This window comes from Trichosurus vulpecula, chromosome 4 (genome assembly GCF_011100635.1).
Source record: "Trichosurus vulpecula isolate mTriVul1 chromosome 4, mTriVul1.pri, whole genome shotgun sequence".
NCBI classification, from domain to species: Eukaryota; Metazoa; Chordata; class Mammalia; order Diprotodontia; family Phalangeridae; genus Trichosurus; species Trichosurus vulpecula.
In genome coordinates, this window is record NC_050576.1 from 120,260,111 (window position 1) to 120,274,897 (window position 14,787).

A 14,787-nucleotide genomic window follows, 5' to 3' on the forward strand; every position below is an offset into this window, starting at 1 on the left:
TCAAGTCCCAACTAAAAGCCCATTTTCTACAGGAATCCTTTCTTATCCCCTCAATTCTAGTGCCTTCTCTCTCTTATTTCCTATTTTTTCCTGCATATAGCCTGTTTGTACATATTTGTTCATTTGTTTTCTCCCCCATTAGATTGTGAGCTCTAAGAGGACAGTAGCTGTCTTCTGCTGTTCTTTGTGTCCCCAGTGCTTAGGTAGCATAGTGCCTGGCACATAGTAGGCACTTAATAAATGATTATTGACTAACTCTAGGATAAAATGCAAACTACTTGACTTAACTTGGCATCTAAAGCCCTTCTTAGTCTCTTTCCAAACTTGCTTAACAGTGATCTCATTCAGTCTTTCTCTATATGCACTCTACATTCTAGCCAAACTGGATTATCAGTTTAATGAAACCACCATTCCATTTATTCCCTACCTCTGGCCTTCAAACAGGGAGTTCCTCATGCTGGAATGTGCTCCCTCCTCACTTCTGCCTTTTAAAGACATTTCTTTCAATCTCATCTAAGCTGCCACTCCCCATGGGAAGCTTTTCTGGCCCCTTTTATTAGTGCTGTTTCCTTCCTCTAATTATATGATTTTCATTTCACTATGTAAACATTACATTAGGACAGCTAGGTGGTGCAATGGATAGAACACCTGGCCTGGAGTCTGGAAGACTCATATTTGGACTCCAAACTCATCTCCACATCTCCAAGATCCCTAATTTTCTGCAAGGCCCAGATCAGGCACCATTATCTAAATGAAGACTTTCCTAATCTCAGTTCCCCTTCCCCTGCTCCACTTGACATGGCCTTCCCTCACAAATTATCTTATATAATTCCTATTTTATATAATCATATGTATACAGATAGATGAATAAACATATGTAGCATAGCCAGGAGCAAGGGACTCTTAAAGGGATTAAGATTCCCACTAAGTCTGAGAGTTATACTTACCACAGACTAGATGTCTGGGAGCGGAAGAAACTAAAAGTAACTAAGGACTGCTACATCCATTAAGTCAATCATTGGTTAGATTTTATTCAGATTAGGATAAGAAACTGACTTATACTGATTTATAAACTGATTTATTATATATATATATATTATATAAGAAACTGATTTATAAACATTTCTATAATTAAGGGGCTTTCTTTTTCCTTTGTTTTCTAGTAAAACTTCTTTCTGAAAAATTCCAATCCTCTCTCCACTGATGAAAGAGGGGATGGATATCCTATGCACAATTTGCAGCAAAGTGGATAGCTGACAGATACCATCCAACTCTGGAACTGAGAAAATACCAATGGGGCTGGATCAAATAGGGAACCCAGAAGGAGGAAGCAGTTGCAGTTGTTAATCCTTTTCTTCCTGGGTTATTTCCTTCTGTGTATTCTAATAAACATCTGGTACTGTGAGCAGGACTAACTTTTTTGATTCATTGATAATCCATGACCTTCTTGACCAGATACCATGTAAGATGTGGCCTCACCCGACAGAACTTCCCATCTGTGAAGCAAAAGTGAAGCCCATCAACAGATATGTGCATATCTGATCATGAGATTTCTTCAGTGTCTATTTCAGATTTCTGACTCTGAAAGTCACTGTGCTCATATTATGAGAAAACCTCCATACTGTGAGTAGCCCCAAGGCTTGCTGTAATTTCATCACCAAAGTCCCTCTGGTACATATGCATGGTTGGACACGAGGAAATAGGTCTAGACCTAGAGAGCAGAGTAGATAGGAATAACTAATTTAAAAAAAAATAGGACCAAGAAGAAGAATAGGAATAGAATATAAAAATAAATAAGAAATAGTGGATAGTCGGCTAATAAGGGGAGTCAGGAAGACCCAAGCCCATCATTAGTGGCCCAGGATTTAAAATTCTACTTGGCACTTACTATCAGTATGACCAGGGATAAGGCAATTCCCCACCCTGAAATTTCAGGTTCCTCATCTTTAAAATGGACATAACAGAGGCATCTACCTCACAAAACATCTGGAAGTAGTGGGGCATAATAGAGAGCTATACCTGAAGATAAGAAAAGCTAGGTTTAAGTTCCATCTCTGACACACACTGGCTGTTATATTCTGGACAAAGTCATGTTACTCCTCTGAGCTCTCAAGAAAACTGCAAAACCATGAGTTACAGAGAAGATCCTGACCTGCTTTGCTGGAGGAAGATTCCTTACCTGGGCATTCCCTCTATCAATGAAATCACAGGTCCCGTTCTTACGGCTAAGTAAAGTACTACATAGAAATTTCAGCTATTGTTACAGTAACAACTCTTGCTGTTAGACTGACTCGGTTTTTCTACGCAAATATAACAAAGATTAACCTCACAAAAGTTGCAGGGAAATGTAAATTCTGTTTACTTTTTAATTGTCTCAGAAGACTGTTAAAAATACAACAGCATCAACAACAAAAAATCTTTGTTCTTGTTCATTTCAAGAATAGCATCTTCCAGGTGCTAAGAACCATGTAAGAACTCACATGTAGAAATCCTAGCCCCTGTCAGGCCCAGTTCCAGAAAATGGGGACTAAAGAGAGGTGCCTGCCTCATACCACAGCACAGTGGCTTCCCAGATAGAAAGGGAGGACACATCCTGATCAGAAGGGTGGGAGGAACTGGCCATAGGCCATCATATGAGCTACCTCTGTGTGAGACAGTATAAGCATCGAGGCAAAGACAGCCGGTCCTGAATTGCATGAGAGCTCCCTTAATTCAGCTCACAGTGATCTCTCTTGCACAATTACCTCTCCTGAATGAAACCATCTTGGATATGGACAAAAGTATGGAGAGCAGTGACTTAATTTTTTGATAAAAAAAAAGAATGATTTATAATAAGTCCATAGGAACATTCTGTACCTATCTCTTTTCTGATTAGAGAGGTGGCATGGAGCCTGGCTCATTAAGCAGAAGTAATGAGCCAGTCCCTGTGCCACCTCTAATTAGAGAAAAGATACAGTAGGTACAACTGTACCTATAAATTGATACAATAAAGATTAAAAGTATTTTTAAAATATCTTTTTTTCTACTATAGTCATTAGGTACCTAATATTTAAAGTGAAAAGAAGCTAAAAATAAAAATAAACTTTCCAAAGAAGCATTTTGCAACAAAGAATCAAAATTAAATTTTGCTTGATTCAGTTTAAAAAAAAAAACAACAAACTTCATATTAAAGTCCATGCTTCCTGTATTGAAGAGCTAGTTCAACATTTAGTATATTGAAAGGATTAAAACTTAGTCATCCCAAGCAGCATAGAATAGACAAATCTTATTACCCAACCATCAAAAGTTTGGGGAGGAGCACTTTGGTGCACTATAACCCTTTAAAGTACTAGTGGAAACTAAATTTATAAAAGACTTACATTATTTAATTTGTTATTGTGGTAGTAGGGTCTCTCCTTATGAGTTTGGGGTGGAGAGAGGAAAGGAAATCATGATCACATCAACTCAGCCATTGTTCCTGGAAGGGGTGTATCAATCTAATCCTCTATGGCCATCACCATCCCTGTACAGTTCCACCCCTCCTCCCCACACTCCATTATGTGTATTGTCTCTCCATATTAGTTCCTTAGAAACGGGGACTTTGTTTGCTTTTGAATTTATCTGTATCCTCAGTACCTAACCGTGTTTGGGTCACAGTATGTGCTTAAAAGTGTTTTTTCACCAGTTCATTCAGAATATGCTGATATAATGAGCTGTACACAACAGACTTTTTTTAATGGTTGTGAAACATAGGGTCTAAAAAACAGTTCTCTTCCCTAAAAGAGGGAACTTAGAGTGAGTCAGTACCCTCAAAAGAAGGTAGCGAGCTGAGTGGAGCATAGGTCAAGCCAAGGAAAGCTGTCTACTGCAGACTGGACGTAAGATGTATCAGTTATCAGGATCCTACTAATGAACGAGCTGCTCAGAATCCAGAAATAGGAACTTGATGGGAAGTCGGTCTGTCAACAGGCATTTTTTAAGCCATTACTATGTGCTAGGCACTGTGCTAAGTTCTGGGCACACAAAGAAAGGCAAGAGCACCAAATGATCGGGTTTTGTAAAGGAAGAAAAGAAAAAAACACTAATAAACACATAGAGGAAAGAAGGAGGCGAGACCACATAGTCTCTTAGGGGCTACCTAGCCCTCTGAGACAAGGGGGGCCTGAAGCCAGTCTAGGGCATCAGGTAGAGAAATTAATTTCCTAATAAAGCAATATGATATGATGGAAAATTACTGGACTTGGAGTCAAAACACACAAGAAAAATAATAATAGAGTACTTGAACTTTTCCAAAGATGTTCTTACACACATCTCATTTGGTCCTTGCTATGACCCTGTGAAGTAGGTGCTAAAGGTAATATTCCTATTCTACAGATTAAGAAACTGAGATTCAGAAAGCTTAAGTGATTTGTCCATGGTCACAAAGCTCATTAGTATCAGAGGTGGGATCCGAATTTGTTATTCTAATATCTGATATTCTTGACTCCAAGTTCAGGATTCTATACACAGTGTGACCATGGGGCAAGTCACTTAACCTGCCTGTGCCTCAGTTTCTTTGTCTATGTATCAGACACAATACTCCTATTATTTAATTCGCAGACTTGTTACAAAGACAGTAACTGGGAAATCTTTCAGTCAAGGGCTCTTAACTTCACATCTGTGATATTTGTAAAAGTATCTTGCAATCCTAATAGCCCTACACCAATGCTAGCTATTAGTATTATTTTTATTATCATATTTTTCTCAAATTACTGTTTGCACTCAGAGATAACAATTACAATAATCATAATTATGATCCAGGCATAGAGTAATCACTTAAAACCCATTCCTACAGAAAGTACGGGTTGAGATTTGTGTTGTCAGACTCAAATAGAAAATGGATCCCCGCTGGCTGCACAGTGACTTAGAAAACCACAAATTAACATTATGCATGTTATATTGTTATTTGTATTTATTTTGTTAAACATTTCCCAATTGCATTTTGGTCTGGTTCAGGCAGCACTAGGGAGTTTTGCTGACCTCAGCTGTCATACCTCTGGTCTAGTTCCCCAAAAAAGGGAAGAGTAGGAGGGAGATTTCTCCATATCAGAGCACTCAGTCTCCAAAAGAAGGCTAGCATGGATGGGCCACTTTGGCCAAACCACCTGAAGTCCCAAAAGGATCATTTTTGCAGAGGCCTAAGGGAGATTCAAAGAGGGGTGTTCTGGAGCCCTCTCAAACTGGCTATGGAGAGTCAATTTTTCAATTTTCAGGGTGAATATTTACATCTCAGAAATCAGCAAAAACAATAAATCAGAGTTTGTCTTATTATTTTGTTGATTGCTTAAATTTGGAAAAGTGATAGAGAAAATGTTAACAACACAGATAAAACTTATGTATATCCTATGTACATTTTTTTTCCCCAAACAGCTAGTTGTTAACCATTTACCAAGAGTTCATTTGCCTAAGCTTGCCCAAAACTAAGGACATACACAAGTCATACTAAAAACTAAAATCAACCATTCATTTTTGAGTGATGTTCATGTCACACAAATGGGAAAAGTTGACATTCCTGGATAATGGTCTAATATCTCAAATGTGACCAAATTGGCAAAATACAATCCAATTTCTCCTTAATATGCAAAAATAATAATCACTTTGGTTGACCATAAAACTAATAAGCCCTGTGCTAAATTATGATAAACCTCATTTTAAGAAAGCTCAATAAGTAAAAATTCAAACTAGATGCTTATTTACATTACAAAAGAGTTCTTCTCTTCACCAAAGCATTCATATATCAGAGTGTGGTTAAGCATCCAGACTCTCAGAGCCTTATGGTCCTCAACATTATGGTCCTCAAGTTCTCAAACTTACCATTTGAACTTTGTCCAATTCTCACAGCCCCAGGAGCAAGATCTGTAACTGGACCACTAAGGGTTCTTACATCAAAAGCTGTGTGGTCATCTTCCAAACCATTGATGAAGAAGCTGATTTTTGTGTGGTGCACCTACAAAGAAATCATCTCTATTAGGCATTTTTAATTTCTTAAAATAATAATGTAAGTTTAGAGACTAATTTAGCTATTTAGTCAATCACATTACTAGTTCAATAAATCTAAACTCTTAATGTCTAATTCAGGTGAATAGACAGATGCTTTTCAGCAGTACAGTCTTTGAAAATTGTGTTTGCTTTCATATTTATCCCATTACTTTAAGAAATTTAGAGATCAGATAGAAAAAATTCAGAAAAAGCAAAGTGGATTGGCTCAGAGAACGCATAAATCAGACAGTGTAAAGGAAAAGGCACTGAACTAGGAGTCCAAAAATGCCAAGTTCTAGTCCCAGAGCCGTCACTTACTATACATATATCATAAAAATTTATCATTTAGTCCTGAGAATTTAAGATGATCTAGTCCTAACTGTACATATATTTTTTTAAAAGAGGCCCTAAAAGGAAAATTAGACAATTAATCAATTGGCATTTATTAAGAATCTACTATGTGCTCAGCAATGGGGATACCAAGACAAAAAGAAAAGAAAGAAGCAGTGCTTGCTCTCCAGGTGCTTACAATCTATCTGCCTCCCTGCAGCTTTGTTTCTTCATCTGTAAGAGAGAGATGACAACTTGTAAATCTTTCAGTCAAAGGCTCTTAACCTGGCATTCATGGTATTTGTAAAAATGCTTTGTAAACCCTAAAGTCCTATATAAATGCTACCTATTATTAATTTTAAATAATTTATTTTTAGTTTGTAACATGTACTTCCCTAAGATTTTGAGTTTTGAATTTTCTCCCCCTCCCCAAGATGGTTTACAATCCAATATAGGCTCTTATACATTCATATTAAACATATTTTCACATTAGTCATGATGTAAAGAAGGGTTAGAACTAATGGGAGGAACCAAGAGAAAGAAAAAATAGAAGAACAAAAGAAAAAGAGGGCAAATAGTATGTTTCCAGTTGCATTCAGACTCCAAAGTTCTTTCTCTGGATCTAGATAGCATTTTTCATCATGAGTCTTTTGGAGTTGTCTAAGATCCTTGCTTTGCTGAGAAGAGCTAAGTCTATCAAAGTCAGTCATTGTACATTGTGACTGTTAATGTGTACGATGTTCTCCTAGTTCTGCTCATTTCATGCAGCATCAGTTCGTATAAGTTTTTCCAGGTTTTTAAACAACGTATTGTAGGATTATGGTTCTTAATCCACTCTGCTATCTGCTTCCATTTTGTGGGAGAGTTCATCCCATTCACATTCATGACTACTATCTGTGTCTTTCTCTCCATCCTATTTCTCTCCCTCCCTTACCCCACCCAGCCCGGTTACATTTTTCTCTCTCCTTTCTCCCTTTCCCTCCTCACTAGAATTTTGCTTTGAACCATTGCCTGCCTCAGTCTCCCCTCCCCTTCTATCAGTCCCTTCTCTTTTCTTCCTCTTTACCCTTACTACTTCTTCTCTCCTTTCTATCCATCCCTCCCTTTTCTTTCCCCTTTCCCCCCCCCCATTTTCTGTGAACTAAATTAAACTTCTATACCTGATTATATTATCCCCTCCTTGAGCCAAATCTGATGAGTGCAAGGTTCAAACAATGCTCATCTCCCTCCCTTCTTTCCCTCTACTGAAATAGGTTTTTGTGCCTTTTCATATGATGTTATTTACCCTTGTCTGCCTCCTCCTTTCCTCTTCTCCCAGAACAATCCTTTTTCACTACTTAATTAGAATTTTTATCATCACATCAAAGTCAATTTATACCCATATCCTCTATCTATGTATATCCCTTTCAAATATTGTAATAAAGATACAGTTCTCAAGAATTACGAGTGTCATTTTCCCTTATAGGGATGTAAACAGTTAGCCCTTATTAATAACATGTTGTTGATGTTTTTCTTTCCTGTTTACCTTTTTATGACTCTCTGCAGTCTTGTATTTGAACATCACATTTTGTGTTGAGCTCTGGTCTTTTCATCAGGGGGGTTTGGAAGTCCTCTATTTCATTGAAAAGCCATCGCCACTTTTGCTGGGTAGTTGATCTTTTGTTGTAATCCAAGCTCCTTTGCCTTATGGAATATCATATTCCACACCCTCTAGTCTTTTAATGTAGAAGCTGTAAGGTCCTGCATAATCCTGACTGTGGTTCCATGATACCTAATTTGTTTCTTTCTGGCTGCTTGGAGTGTTTTCTCTTTCACCTGACAACTTTGGAATTTGGCTACAATATTTCTTGGCTTTTTCAATTTGGGATCTCTTTCAGGAGGTGATCAGTGGATTCTTCCAATGACTATTTTACCACCTTCTGGTTCTAGGACCTCAGGGCAGTTTTCCTTTATGACTTCCTGAAAGATGCTGTCTAGGCTCTTTTTTTCATCATGATTTTCAGGTAGACCAATCATTTTTAAATTGTCTCTCCTGGATCTGTTTTCCAGATCAGTTGTTTTACCAATGAGGTATTTTATCTTTTCTTCTATTTTTTCATTATTTTGTTTCTGTTTGACTGATTCTTGATGTGTCATAGAGTCATTAGTTTCTGCTTGCCCAATTCTAATTTTTAATAAATTGTTTCCTTCTATTAGATTTTGTAACTCCTTTTCCATTTGACCAACTCTACTTTTTAAGGAGTTGATTTCTTCAGTGTACTTCTTACTTTCCATTTGACCAATTATATTTTTTAAGGATTTGTTTTCTACAATCAATGTTTGTCCTTCCTTTTCCAAGCTACTGACTCTCTCTTACATACCTCTCATTTCCTTTCCCAATTTTTCTTCTTCCTCTCTTATTTGACTTTTAAAATCCTTCCTGAGCTCTTCTAAGAAGGTTTTTGGCTTGAGACCAGTTCATATTTCCCTTTGAGGTTTTAGATGTGGATATATTGACAGTGTTGTCCTCTTCTGAATTTGTACCTTGTTCTTCCTTGTCCCCACAATAAGAATCTATGATCATTGTCCGTTTCTGCTTTCTGCTCATGGTGTTTGCCTATTTCCTGGCTTTTAAAGTTGAGCTCTTCTGTTGGAGCATAGGGGTCACTGACCCAAGCTTTTTGTACTGGGAGCCTGGGACTTGGTCAGTGGCTTTGTATGCTGGGACCTCAAGTGCTGGCAGCTGGAGACTGTAAGGGGGTCTAGCAGCTTACCTGGTGCTGGGCTGGAGTCAACAGCACTAGAACTCTCAGTGTAGGAGTGGGCAGTCTGGCCCCTGGGGGATGCCTGCTCACCTGAATTTCTTTAAAGCACTCAAATGTTTGGCTACTGGAAAATGTCTGCCAGTCTGAAGTTGTCCTGAAGAACCAGAAGATTTGGCTGCTGGAGAATGGCAGCACACATGGTGGTTTTCCAAGCTGGTGTTTACAGGTTCCTCTCCTTGTGCTGAGGTGCTCAAGGTGTCCTGGTATTGCTGCCTACCTGCTCCACCACCCTGGAGCTCAGGATCTCCCCCGGGTTTGCTTAGGTGGAGCTTGCCTCTGACTTGCTGTGACACCTTCCATCCTGTACTGCTCCCACTCCCCCAGAACAAGAGGAGCCTTTCTCGTTAATTCTCCAAGTTTCCTGGGCTACAAGACTGCTGCACCCCATCTTTCTGCAGGCTCAGCTGTTTCAGAGTTTTTCCTGGGGTGATATGTTCTGGGTTTTCAGAAGTCAATAAGGGAGGGTGAGAGCAACTTCTTACTCCACCATCTTGGCTCCTGGAAGTCCTCCGACTATTATTTTTAATTAAATGTGTTATCAAATTATTGTTTATACTCATAAATAATTACAGTGATCACAAGTGTGTTAAAGTATAGAAGTGGATTGAGTAATTCAGTCTAATCTAATAAGCATTTATTAACTGCCTACTATGAGCCAGGCACTGTGATAAGCACTAGGGATACAATTAATAAAATGTCCCTGCCTTCAAGGAGCTTACAATCTAATGGCACTAGGAATTCAGTTAATAAAAAGACAGTCCCTGCCCTCAAGGAGGTTACAATCTAAAGAGGGAAGACAATACACAACAGGAGTCAGGACAGCATGAGGGGACGAGATAGGGTTGAGGTATACCAGAGAGTATTCCATGGAGTTGAAAAATCAGGTGAGGTAGCAGATGCTGAGTGGACTGAGCCATCACTCAAAATCTATCCCTATAGAAAAGATAAGTCTAGATCAATGGTGTCAAACTCAAATAGAAATGGAACCCTGTGGCCACATAGTGACTCAGAAAATCATTAGTTAACATTGTATGTGTTGTATTGTATTAAACTATATATATATTAGGGGGGCCTAGTTACAGTATATAACTACAGAATACATACAAAATTAATAGAAGGAATTTAGGGGAGTGGAACCCTGAACAAAGACGCAGAATTTTGGAAGAGTGGTGGGTTAGCGGAGAAAGATAATGATTATTTCTGATATGGTGAGTTTGATATATATGTGATCAGTTTGAAGTATCCAATAGGTAGTTAGTAATGCAGGCCTGGAGCTCAGGGAAGACACTAGGGTATGTCAATATGGGAGTCGTCTTCATGGAGATGAGAATGTACACAAATAGGAATTGATACGGTCCCCAAGTGAGAGAGTATAGAGAGAGGAGAAGACTGCCCAAGAAACAACCAGGACAGATAGTTAGGGACCATCTTATTAAATAAGAGCTGGGAAAATTAACACAAGTAATAAGCAATGAAGAAGAAATTCTCATGTAGGTTTTTGGATTCCAAATCCAGGGCTCCTTCTATTTGATCACATTTGAAAACTCTCTGTTTCCATTTCCTCAGCCATAAAATGCAGATCAGATTAGCTGTCCAGGCTATTTCACAAGGTTGCTGCAAGGAACAAATAAAACAGTGTGCAGTTGGGAAGTTGGGAAAACTCTCCATCATTTACATATGTAAGGGAGTATCCTAAATAGGAGAAGCCACTAAAATAATATTGCTCATTGGCACTATTCACATTTAGGTACATGTTATTCTTTGTAACAAAATTATAATATTCTTGAGGTCAGAACCATGCCTTAACTATCTTTGCACCAGTATACATTGCATAGTCTTTAATAAACGTTTCACAACTGAGGAGGTTTCATCACTGCCTGAATTTATAAAATACTGGAAGAAACTCTGAATTCATCTGAGTTTGGAACTCCCTCTGTTCCTGAAAATCCCAACCCATCTGTCATTTACTAGATAAATCATAGGAAGAAATCAGAGGCCATCTAGACCAACCCTTCATTTGAGAGATAGAGAAACTGAGTGCTAAGTGAAGGAACTTGATAAAGTCACACAATGTAGCTCAAACCCAAGTCCTCTGCTTCCAGAGCCAGTGCTCTGAAGCATATAGAAGTTAAATGACTTACTCTGGAGGAAGGTAGACTGTGACAAGTGGTATCAGTGATTCCTGACTCCAAAGTATTCCTCATCAGGTATTCCTGACCCCAATACTAACATTTTTTTCCACTACACTATTCCACTTTAGTAGGTGGCAAAGTGGGTAGAGTGCTGCGTCTGAAGTCAGGAAGACCCAAGTTCAAATTTATATGCAGACACTAGCTGTGTGACTCTGGACAAGTCACTTAACTCTGTTTGCCTCAGTTTCCTCATCTGTAAAATGAGCTGGAGAAGGAAATGGCAAACCACTCCAGTATCTTTGCCAAGAAAACCCCAAATGAGGTCCAGAGTAGACACACCTGAACAACATTTTTTAAATAACTAGATGCTATGCACTGATACCTTAACTTAGTGAGAACATCTCTATTGACTAAATCAACAAATCAAAGTCTTTAGGTTAAAAAAAAAAACATGGGATTCAATGAAGTAATGTTACATCCAAAGTAAATTCAGATTAGTTGTAGTGATTTGATAACACACTATGGGGCTTACCAGGAAGATAGTTCAGAGTTGAGCATTCAAGAGCAGAGAACCATTCCATCTAAATGAATCATCAATGAACATTGAGCCTCAGGCAGGCTCCTTGCCCAGGAGGGGCAAGGTCAGAGGTCAGAGGAAGACCTTATGAACTCTGATGGCCGGAGGATTTGGACTTTTTCATTGGCATTTTAGCAGCATCCCTCCACATCCCCAGGATGGGAGAGGCTGGCAGCACTGTCTGCATCAGGATCCAAGAACAAACTAGACTTTGAGGAAAGAGCCTTAAAACTCTAAATGGACCCCAGCAAAAAATGCCTGGAGAATACCAAATGCATGATCAATACTAGGTATCAGTCCATTTAAGCGATTCATGTAAAATATCTCTGGAGAAGCAGTGCAGTGTAATGAATAGGGAGCCAGTAACACCTAGTTTCATCTCGCCTTTGGGAATAAGTGGCTTTGCAAATCTGGGAACCTTGCAGTTGTCAATCTACATTGGTAGAGGGAATTTCCACACCAAGGAGTTCCCTATACAAGTTTATCCAGACCAAAAATGAAACAAAACTCTCTTGAAATATTAACCTTTGTTCTGTTTATTTCCAGCAGGTTAGTGAGAGCTCTCTCTGTCGCTGTTTTTCTCTTGTATCTGGGCCTCTGACTTCAGTGTAGAAATTTCCTTCAATGAGGATCTGTAACTCACAGTAATGATAACAATGACTAGCATTTAGATGGTACCTAATGTGTGCAAAACACTTTATATATGTCAAATCATTGATCTTTACAATTACATGCTACTATTCACCCCTTTTTACAGATGAGGAAACTGAGACACAGAGAAATTACATGACTTGCCCAGTTAGTAAGTGTCCGAGGCATGGTTTGAACTCAAGTCTTCAGGACTCCAAATTTCTGGTGCTAAGACTCTTAGAGAGTTGCCTGGGGCCCTGAGAAGTTAAGGGATTTATTTATGCTCACATAGCTAATGTGTGCCAGAGGCAAGACCTTAACCCAGGTCTTCCTCATTCCAAGGCTGGGTCTCTATTTCCTATGTTATTCTACCTCTGGATGTGCCTTTAATAGCAATATGTGTATATATATGTATGTATGCATGTATGTATGTACGTGTGTATATGTATTTGACATTTCTAGTAACCAAGCAAATTAACTGCATTGTATGGGGGTGAAAAAACAAATCAGAGTGCCTTTGGGCAGTGGCTATAACAAAAATTTACTAAGTACTTCTATGTGCAAAGTGAATGAAAAGGAAAAAAAAGACAGTTCTGTAATAATACACCTCTAATATCTAATTAATTTGGTTGAAAAATCCTCCCAATAAAGTTCTCAGGTCTAGTGTACACAAAACACCCAAATGATTGGCTGAATTTTTTAACCAAACTGACTGGCTCTTTTAACGTGATATAGACATAGCTTTGGTCTATACAACTCTCTTATGGGACTAAATCTTCTTGACTGAAATATGAATAGAAATCACAGTGTCCCTATGAACAAAGGGTGTGAAGGGGGCAAACAAAAGGCTTCAGAGATAATGTAATACCAGACAATTGCAAGGTTTGACCCTGAAGATTTGATTTTAGAAAATCAAACCTGAGCAACCTAGATACTACCCCGCTATTCCTAAAGCCTTGCCAAATTGATCAACTGAAGCAGCTAATTATTTGTCTATAAGATCATGACTTGCATGATTATAAGGGTCTTTTGCCCTTAAGGAAAAAAAAAACTAGAATTAGATTCATAATTACTGGCAATGACAGCTTTCCCCAGAGTTATCCAACGTGGTTTTTGTCTAGTCCAAATGAACCTCTTTAATTTTCACCACTTTCTTTCTTTAAATATCAGTGACCCAAACACCAGATTTTATTTAATTCTCAAAAAAAAAAAAAGAAAAACCTCTCACATACATGAAGTTGCATGAGGGGGGACAGTTATACTGCCTTTTTTGCATCCCATTTTTTACAGCCTGTTACTGTCATTTGGTGTTTGACTGTTATCATTATAAAAGATACAGGCTTTTCCACTTTGTTATTTGTAGCATTATCTCATGTTTTACAACATCTTTGTACAACATGCAGGCACATGAAATATAACTAGTGAAAAGTTCTCGGTGGTATTAATGCATAAAAAAGAATGTGGCTCCATCTCTACTGTCTTTGCCCAGCCAAAAGCTGATGAACAGCCAATTTTCCTTTATCACATTAGCACAGCCATGAGGGAAACACATTTGTTCTAGTCAGCTACACTAAAGATACTATTACCAATCTAACATATACATGTTTTATATCAGCAGTATTCTCCGAGTATGAGAGAGCCAACAATATATTAACACTACCATGACAGTTTATTTAAGAAAAGAAAATTGTCTCTGTAGAGGGACAGAAGTTAGAAATGTATGGCGGAAAGCTCAGTGTCACTGGTCTAATAAAGGTAATAATTCTTAGGCTTTCTTTATAGCAGGTAACACGCCTGTGACAGTTCTGTCATATCATTCAAATAAAAATGTTGTCTTTTACAAGTTTAAGTGCACCTTTATTTTGAGTCAGATAGAAAGCATGTTTTTGATTTTCTTCTTCTACTGTATTATATCCATAGTCAAGAGTTCAGGACCTTTTTTTTTTATCAACTTACCACAAATTTGCTTACTAGAAGAATTCAGTGTCATGTGTACCAAGTTCTAGGAAGATAAGGTATGTTTGCTTTTTTTTAACCTTAAAAAAAATGACTAATGATGATCTTGTGCCTTTTTTTCTCCCATTGCTGCCACCCCCCTCCCAAATCTCTTCATATAAATAAGATAAAAATTGGTTTAGATTTTTGCAACACATTTCATGCTTTAAGTATCTCTGGACCACTTTACAATTCTGATCGGGGTGCACTGCTCGACAAATAATGAAGGCTAAGGTGGCAGTTCTGCTTCTGGCAATAGCTCATTCTGATGATTCCCTGGCCAGATATCAAAGGGGATAGGAATATGCAAGGTAGAGTTTCT

The 14,787-nt window shown here is 38.2% G+C and overlaps 1 protein-coding gene across 1 annotated transcript in view; it reads right to left on the reverse strand.

Moving 5' to 3' along the window:
• Nucleotides 1–14,787, reverse strand: part of USH2A (usherin) — a 991,863-nt gene that overhangs the window by 915,911 nt on the left and 61,165 nt on the right. Inside the window, exon 3 of the mRNA XM_036755334.1 lies at nt 5,833–5,965. Within this exon, the coding sequence (XP_036611229.1) occupies nt 5,833–5,965 (133 nt within the window). The remainder of the gene's footprint in view (nt 1–5,832; nt 5,966–14,787) is intronic.